Source organism: Vairimorpha ceranae (genome assembly GCF_000988165.1).
Source record: "Vairimorpha ceranae strain PA08 1199 chromosome Unknown NODE_108, whole genome shotgun sequence".
Taxonomy (NCBI): Eukaryota; Fungi; Microsporidia; family Nosematidae; genus Vairimorpha; species Vairimorpha ceranae.
This window is the reverse complement of record NW_020169403.1, coordinates 1,688-11,059: the sequence shown is the minus strand read 5'-3', so window position 1 is coordinate 11,059 and position 9,372 is coordinate 1,688. Positions and strand designations below refer to the sequence as shown.

The 9,372-nt window shown below is 24.6% G+C and overlaps 4 protein-coding genes across 4 annotated transcripts; all 4 read left to right on the top strand.

Annotated features, from left to right (window-relative positions):
* Window positions 1-3,456: 3,456 nt before the first annotated feature.
* Window positions 3,457-3,600, top strand: AAJ76_1080007603 (hypothetical protein; the record flags this gene model as incomplete). The annotated part of the gene is made up of 1 exon (XM_024473723.1): window positions 3,457-3,600. One exon carries the CDS (start codon window positions 3,457-3,459, stop codon window positions 3,598-3,600), a length of 144 nt encoding a protein of 47 aa, XP_024329906.1.
* A 1,199-nt stretch (window positions 3,601-4,799) lies between these two features.
* On the top strand, window positions 4,800-4,925 carry AAJ76_1080006260 (hypothetical protein; the record flags this gene model as incomplete). The annotated part of the gene is made up of 1 exon (XM_024473722.1): window positions 4,800-4,925. The coding sequence occupies one exon, from the start codon at window positions 4,800-4,802 to the stop codon at window positions 4,923-4,925; it is 126 nt and encodes a 41-aa protein (XP_024329905.1).
* A 28-nt stretch (window positions 4,926-4,953) lies between these two features.
* AAJ76_1080006106 (hypothetical protein) lies at window positions 4,954-5,121 on the top strand (the record flags this gene model as incomplete). Its single annotated transcript, XM_024473721.1, has 1 exon — window positions 4,954-5,121. The coding sequence occupies one exon, from the start codon at window positions 4,954-4,956 to the stop codon at window positions 5,119-5,121; it is 168 nt and encodes a 55-aa protein (XP_024329904.1).
* A 1,519-nt stretch (window positions 5,122-6,640) lies between these two features.
* AAJ76_1080004419 (hypothetical protein) lies at window positions 6,641-8,308 on the top strand (the record flags this gene model as incomplete). The annotated part of the gene is made up of 1 exon (XM_024473720.1): window positions 6,641-8,308. One exon carries the CDS (start codon window positions 6,641-6,643, stop codon window positions 8,306-8,308), a length of 1,668 nt encoding a protein of 555 aa, XP_024329903.1.
* Window positions 8,309-9,372: the final 1,064 nt, after the last annotated feature.

The following is a 9,372-nucleotide window of genomic DNA, read 5'->3' as shown; positions in this document are numbered from 1 at the left end:
CAAGAAGTGATGTGCATATCAAATCTAGATAAGTTTACTTTTATAACACTATAAGGAGTAGGAGCGTAAACATGCAAGAAAAAGAGAATTATCGAAAAGAACATTTTTTTTACTAGAGTCATTAAAACAGTTTTAACAGTATCATTATTTTCAATTTTTATGCTATTATTGCTAAAAATTTAATTTCTTTTTTAATCGTAGAATAAAATGAATCTTATTTAAACTTTTTTGTTTTACTCTTAGTGTTAAAATCTTTTTTATTAAAACACTATCATCTATATTTATGTCATTTATAGTATAATGCACGCATTTTTTGTCCATGCGAGCTAAATATTTTTAATTAAATGAAGTTAGACTTATATCTATCTTTTCTTCTACTATAAATTCTTTTTATATATCAACTAGCTAATGCTATTCCATTTAAAATGGGGACTTGAATACGATACATGCTTTCTTTGTTTAAATTATGTGTATATGTCTTATGCATGTATGTATTGTTTTAAAATTACACATGTAACACTTTTAATTTTAGATGACAATAGCGCACATTTTATAATTTGAATAATTGAAAACAACTAAAGGTTATATATATTAGAAAAATTAAGCTTTATATAATATAGTCAACCATGAAAGATTTTTATTTATTTAAAAAAACTTTTCCAAAATTTGAAAAAAAAAAAGATTAAAAAATAATAATGTTCGGATTCAAATTTTTTATATATATTTATTAGCTTGCACTATCCCGTTTAAAACGGGATTACAAACATAATGTGTGTTCTTTCTTTTTAAATGTATATGATGCCCTTTAGTATGTACTTATTTTATTATTTTTAATTACAAATTGGCTCTTTTTATTATTAATTGAAATATGCTATAGACACCTTATATAATATTAATTAAACTAATTAAAAACAAGGGGAAATGCACAAAAACAACGTTCCGTGCTTTGAGAAAAAATCCCCAAATGATGCTACTCGTTCTTAATGAAAAATACTAAGAATTTTAAAATTTTTTAAAAAGAAGGGTTTAAAAATAAAAAAATATTAAGATTTAAACTTTTTATATATATAGAAGGTGGTGATGATTATAAACAAAAACTACAAAATTAAATTGTAAGCAGAATTCTATAGACAAGCCAATAAAAAACGCTAAAATTTTCTTTATTTGTCCAAAATGCACCTTAAAACCATAAATAATATTGTAAACCTTTTCTATTGTAAATATTTAAAAAGTATATTCAAATTTTGATTTTTATTACCATAGATTGAATTTGACTAATATTGTTAGGGTTGTGCTTTAAAATTAGCCCTTAAAAAATTAAATAAATTATAATTTTTTGTGAAATAAAAAACCTAAGGAATTTTTAATTAAGAATGATATCATTTCATCTATACGTGATTGTCAACATTGCATGAATCTATGTAAATTTTTGATTATAAAAGGCAAAATAAACATTACAGCTTATAAATGTCTCAAAAGAGGATTCCAGAAAAGACCCTATTTATTTCATTTAAAATTTTTTTAACGAAAGTAGTATAACTTATTTATTGTTTGCTGTTAGGTATCAATTTTTTTCAGTTGTATAATTTCTTTAGCTTTTAGATGCAACAATAGCTAATTATAAAATTTTGCTATTAAGATGTTTTAAATTGGATATTATACATATATAGTTATCACAGGGAACCTAAGAATATAGTCGAAGTAGAAGAAATGTTTTTTAACTACACAGGATTATTTGAAAATTTACGACTGCTGATTATACTGGGGATATTTTTTTATTGTTAGTGGGATAAATCGAACAATTCCTTTTATACAAGAAGCAATAAGTCCTTATGTTAAGCATGAAAGCATGTTAAATCCTGATGGCTTTGCTTCTTATTTCGCCGTTGAAAGAAATCTAAGTCATTCTATCGTTAATCATTCGGTTGGATTTAGATCACAATACAGAACCCATGCTTATAATATAACGGGGGGGTTGGAGCTATATTAAAAGTACAATGCGAAAGAAAAATAGCGTTTTTTAGAGATTAAATTGATGATTAGACCGTTAAATATACACATAAAAGGAGATATCATGGACATTAATAATATCGAGTTTTCAGAGGTAAAAAAAATATTTGTCTAATTAAATTGTTAATATTTATTTTTTTTCCCTTATTTTTTGGAAAAAAAATGTAGGCAAAATTATCAAAAAGACCCAATTATTTAAGCTCCTCCAATTTACGATAAGCACAAGTAGGAGCAATACGCACAAATTGTTCTTTATGCCGACTATGTCCAGGTTTTCAGAAGACATTAAGAAGTATCGGGAATTGTTTTGTATGTTCTGGATTTAGAGATGATTGAAGTTGAGTTCTAAAGAAAGAAAATTTTAGAAAGCGCGAGTAGAGTGTTGAATATTATTATGATACGAAATTTGAAGAAAAAAGAAAAAGTAGAAGAATTTAGAAAAAAACGCACTATGAGAGTAGGGAAGAGGAAGAGAGCGAGAGAAAATAAAAGAATATGAGGAGTCAACAAAAAGTTTATAAGTATACGGTTAAAGAAGCAATTTTTAATGATAAAAGCGTAAATATGGTATACGGGTGTTATTTACTTTACTGCTAATAATAATTATATGTGACCGGAATCGTTCTGGCAGAAAGGCAAGAGAAGCGTATTTTAATAAAAAGTATAAGAAAAATTTAAATGGTTGAGTTTTAGCAATTTAAGCTTAAGCGACTTTGAAGTAATGACTGAAAAAGGTTATAAAATGACCAAGACAGGAAGAAGGGAGTTGGTGACAAAAGAAAGGAGATATGTAAACATAAGTGATTGTAATAGAAACAAATAATATTTAAAGGATACATAGAGAGGTTTAAGGAGGTTTTTTAGCAGATATCGGTTGACACTCAAGATTCTTTATAAGACCTCTGGTAGAAAAAGCAGATATTAATTAAGGCAAAACCATATAAGACACTTGACAGGTAAGATTGATTTAAAAATAGTGATTTTAAAAGTTGGGAACTATTCAGATCAGTGTAAGAATTTAGAAACCTAGAATGTCAATTCATTTATTTGATGATTTTAATAAAACAAAATTAACAAAGAAACAATGTAAACCCTAGATGAAAAGGACGAAGGATACGAAAACAAATCCATATAAAGAAAGATCTGGACTCTTAAAATGGAATAGGCAATAAACATCCAATAAATAATTTTACGTATGATATTTTGCGCCACTTCATCTTTTTAGCTTTTTTTCCAAAAACTACGTACACTTTCTTCAAATTTTGTACATAAAATTTAAAGGTATGGAAAGATGAAGTGAAGATAAAAAAAGTTTTTTTTAATCTTTTTTATGGAAAATTAAAAAGAAAAAATATGAAATTTTAAATTTACCAAATCATATTTTTAAGACAACTCAAAGACAGTAGAATTTTTTTTAGGATATAATATCATAAAAAAAGAAATAACATGATAAGATGTAGGGGTAGGATGAGGATTATGATGACTGCTACGTGTATAAACGGGTATGCTTACAGATGTTCTTTGATGCATGCAGATCCAAAGCAGGTCTTAAGAAGGAGTCTTAAAAAAAAATCTATAGTTTCATCTTAAGCACACTTATCAAAAGCGTGGTGGCATTAAGCAATAACAAATTGGCTGCTTTTTAAATAATGAGAATGGAGGAAGCGAAGCTTCCTAAATAGCGAAAACAAGACTCTTAGGAGTGCGATGTATAGTTATAACATATAAATATCACTTTCTTAACTAACTATTTTTTAGAAAAATAGAATATATTTTTTAAAAATTAGCGAGGTTGAAAGATAAAGTTGAGCGAAAGAGCTGTGAGGGCATTGAGAGATGATATTTTAGAAAGCAAGAAAACAAACTGTTTGAATGTTTAAAAATGATAAAAAACTACAACTATAGTTATCATGTACATATAAAATTTACGTCAGTAAAGGCGTTGGAAGACAATACTGAGATTGTTATGATAGAGAATAGCTCGGAGCATAAGTATGCAGCTAAATTGTAAAAATGGTATAGAGAAAATTTTTTTAGAAGCCACAAAGTAAGGTTAGCCTAAAACGAAAACGTAAAAGTGCATAATAAATATACCAAAAGAAGATTTTTAGACGGAGGTAAGGCGATACAAGTATGTTTAAATGACTTATAAATCATAAAGTTAAAAATTAGAGTTATGTTAAGAAAAGGCATTATTATTCCAAAAGCCGGTTGCTTGTTTTATTATAGGTACGAGGCTTATCCTTTGGCAGAAAATGTTATAATTTTTTGCTTTTTAACTTTAAATTGTGGTAATTCCTAATAATTTATATTAAAAAAAGTGTGTATTTTTAAGTTATAACAAAGAATACTCTTTCTTTAAAGAATAAACACACATGCAAAAAAACAAATCAATTTAATTGATGGGGTTTAAGATTTCTGTCAACACATGATAAAATAAATCAAGGCCTAAATAAAAATTTAAAAGATCTATAGAAATTAATTTATTAAGCTAATACCACTAAAATGTTACAAAGATTTTTTTCCTTTAATTTTCTCTGGCTTTTTTTAATAGAATTATGGATAAATATGGAGAATTAGAGATATTAAAAACATGAGAAAAGAGGATACTATTGAAAAAAAATACAAAAATCTTATAAAAATGGATCATTCAGATAAAAAAAAACTCTTTTTAACTCACTAGTAAAATAAACGAAGCATATAAAATGTTAAAAGAGATATAATTAAATTGCAGTCTTGTAATTTATAATATTATCTCAAAAAAAATCGTTATTATTCTAAAAAATGTTATGAATAAACTAAAACTACATGTAGCAAGAAAAAGATGTTCATGTCTGCGGTATCCACGTCATTTATTTTTACTTTTTAAATATTTAAAATACAAATTTTTTAGAACTTTTTTTTATTATAAATAGAATTTTATAAAAGAGGGAATGAAAATCAATGGTGGAAAGATACCAATACAACTCTACAAAGATAGAACCCCAGACTAAAAATAAAACTAATAAAATAAAAATAAGTTCTTTTATCAGTTTTATATTGGAAGAATATTTTCGTTTTGACCACCTCACTAGAGGTGATACCAATGTCATTTTTTTAATTTTTTGTTAAGCATAAATTGCACATAAAAAAAAAACACTGTCTATTATGTTCTATTAAAATTTTAAATAATTTTTTTTGTGTATGTCTCGAACATGATGTTAATCGTAAAATTAAGAGTTTAAAATTTATATATTTTAAATAGAACAAAAAAATTATGTTTTATTTTATAACGACATTTGTGATTCGTAAAATTGTAATGAAACATAATAATTTAAAACATGCGTATCTAAATTTTGTTCCTTCTAAGTTTATAAATTCAAACATGAAAACGAAATTTATTACTAGATTTTATATCAAGGTTTGGAAATTTAACGCATTACATGTAATGATATTTTGAATAATAAATTAAACATTAAAATATGTTTTTTTTTACAAGGCTTGTTTTTTATATCTTGAAAAAAACAAATGGTGGCTTGCTTAGTTTGTTAATTAAAGGAAATATTTTTGAAGTAATATATTCAAAAAATAAAACTATAAGTGACCTATTAAAAACCCTTACACCCCCTAAAGTATTCAAATATACTTTTAACCAAAGACTTATGATGGTCATCTATACGTTTAATATGATTTATTCTTATTACAGCAATGTGTTTCATTTAAAAAGGTTTTTTTTCATTAATTCTATTCATATCTTTACTTTCTAAAAGTAAGAGGGAAATTTTTTAAATACTTTAAAAAGTTCTTTAAAATTAAATTTTTTAACCTTCGCGTTGATAATTTATATAAATTTTTAATAATATGAAAGATTTTACAGTAAGCGTGATGTTACAAAAAAAATCATAAATTTTCTAAAAATAGTAAATTATTGAGTAATATAAAATATTTCTTTTTTACACGCCTGAATATCTTATTAAAAAAATACTTGCTTTTAATAATGTAAAATAATATTTAATAATCTTTATATAAAATATAATTTTCGTAATCATTTTTTAAATTTTTAAAAAATTTATGTCAATATTTTCCGAAATTTTTAAATCTAATAAATGTAGCATACTTGGGGAAGGAAACTGAACTTAAAATAGTTTTTAACATTATTTTAATAAATAATAATTTGTTAAAATGCTTCTTACCATTCTCTTTGTTATACGGAAGTTTATACTGTTTTCCTTTTCGTTCATAAATTAAAAAAAAAGATTTTTCCGAAAAATTAGCAAAAATGTAGTAAGAACCTACTAAAATATATTTAATAAAGCTTCTTTCTTTATAAACTAATTATTCAAGTCCCTCAGTTCTTCTGTTAACTTACTTTCCATCAGCTCAATGTAGCAAATAATAAGAATACCACAATATACTATTTTAGGATGAAAATTACATAAATATGATTGCAGGAATAAGAATATGTTTATAATGTTTTGTTAAATAGATCAAATTTACTATATTTACAGAAACATTTTTAAATAATTTTGATAAATTAAACCCATGTTTTTATTCAACAATGATCTAAATTTAAATTTATTTTTTATACTTTATCTTTTATTAAGATTTATGTTATTTTTGAATTATTTTTTTCTAAACCCCTAGTATTTTAATGAAACTTGAATTATTAGTATTATTTTTTACTTATTTAGAATCCACTAAAAACATTTATGAGAATTTATTAGATATCGTTAAACAAAAATTTAAGACTAAAGACTATTTTTTAATAAACTTGGAAAAAAAATACTATGTTTTTAAAGTTGCAGTTGATGATAAGGAAATTAGTTTTCAAGAATTTATAACTGAAGCATTTAGATCTGAATATGGTTTTAAAGGAGAAAGAATTAAGTATAATACAGCAGATGAAGCACTTCAAAAAGTTTGTGATTATTATCTATTTCGCAATTTCAATAAATTACAGGAATTTACAGTATTTTGTAAGCTAGTACTTCATACATCTGAGAATGATATTAATTTCAATCTTAAACAATTTTTTTATGATAGAGTTCAATCAGATTTTATTGCTAAACTTTATGATAGTAACAAGCAAAAACAAATAGAAGAGCTTTGTCTAAGTTTTTCGAGAAACAGAATGGTAGATACTAAATTTTGCTTTTCACTTATAAAAAGATCTTATGACGATACTATTAAGTGTTTTGAAGAAGAAAACAAGATGAAATTTTTTTTTCCTGTAAAGTTAAGAAATTTGATGCTTTTCTTTAAAATTGACGTTAAGGATTTATACAATGTAGAAAAGCAATATACAACTGAATTAATAAAATTACACAATACTGTCAATAATGATAACAACAGTACAGATGTATGCACCTTAATTACTAAAGTCTTTACATTCTCTGATTTTGTGTCAAATTATATCCTATTAAATGATGCAATCAATGATGAATATCTACTCGATTTGTTAAATAATTTTGATAATAATTTTTTTAATGTTTCATTTAAAAAAAAAGTAGTATCTTTTGAAAATTTAGGTACATCATTTTGTTATTCTTGTTGCTATAATCTCTTAAACTCTGAGGAAAATTGTCAGCTCATTTCTGAAGAAACATACCAAGATTGCAATAAGATTTTGGATTTATATACGAAGACAAAAGATATTGACTTTGCTAGATACAAAATTATTTTTCATAAATTTAAAACTGAAAATCTGCTAGATCACGTATTATATGAAATTTGTAAAAATCCGGGTTCTGCTTCATACCTCATATTAATGCAAATATTGGGTCATTATAATATTTTAAACGTAAGTGAAATTATTGTTCTTACACAAAATATAAATGATAATAATAGAGGGCAAATAATTGCTTCTCTGAAACATTTCTTTACTAAGGAGAAACTTTCTAAGATTTATTTTATGATGACGCCTAAGAATGAAGAGGTAAATAATTTGTTATACACTCTTATTGCCAAAGAAGCTGATGAGTTTTTTAGTAATTATAAAAAGAAAGATATTCTAAACATTGAATTTTTTAATGATATACAAAAGTTTTCTAATCTATATTTAGGTCATAATAAAATGACGATAAATAGCTTTTATGGCATTTTAATAGGAAGTTTTCGATTCATAATTTCGTCTGGTGAAAAAACATTGAAACTAGCATTTGAAAGTATAGCATTACTAACTAATGTAGACGTTTGGTATAGAACAAGAAGAAGGCATATATTTCATTTTTACAGAAAAAATGCAGAGGAAGTGTTCCAAAAATTAAATATTGACGATCCCGACAATTTGGAAAAGTATGTTGAAAGTTTAAATAAATGATTTTTATTAATAAACTTGAACATTTTTTACTTGTTAATTTCACAATAATTTAATCTTTTTTGTTGGTAAAATTTATTTATTTGTACGGTTTTCGATTACTCCCCAATTTTTTTTTATCTTTTTCTTTCAATTTTCAAACACAAATAAATAAAAAATAGTTATTAAAGTCATTTTTTTCTTTTTTATTTAAATAACAGCTTTTTAAATAACAAAATAAGTTTTTTGAAGAAATATTAATAGTACGAGGAAGCATTGAATGCAAAGCAATTATTGAATTCATTTGTAAATCTATAACACGCTGTACTCAAAAATTTTCAAGATGTAAATATTTTATATGTAGGACGCAGAAGTGTAAGCATTTTAATCAGTAATATTAAGTTGGTGGCTTTGACGACATATCTGTTTGCTAATCATAATTATAAAATAATTTTATATTTAACCAACATTATAAATAAGCAAATAACTTTTCAAAATAAAAATTTTATGTATGCACAGTCATTCTATTCTTAGATATATTTCTTTAATAAAGTAATATAGCAATAATATCTTGACGCTGCAGATTAACCCACATGCAGCTTCTTTTATGAAAAAAAAAGCAAATGCAAAGCCACTGATAGAAAGTTATTTAAGAATTTTATGTATAAGAGGCAATGAAAAAGTCAATGAAGTTAACGAATTAAAATTTGATAGGAGATAATACAATCAAGGACATAAACTGAAATGTGTATTTTTAAATAGCGATTGATAGATTAACGAGAAGGATTGTTGTTAAACGCGTTAAGCGAAGAAATAAGGAAACTCTGCTTTAAATAATAACAATGCACAAAAAGACACGGGACAATTTGCCTAAATAATTGGTAGGCCTATTTCACCTTGGAGTTATTTTAAACATAAAACAGGCAATTTTACAATCAAATTGAATAATAAAGAGACTTGTGTTTACATTAACATCATTAAAGGAATTGATCTAGCAGAAGAGAAAAATATTTTTTTTTTGAAATAGAACTTCTTATTTAATTTATATTAACTTTTACAATTTATGTTGTCTAGAAATAAATTTTCTG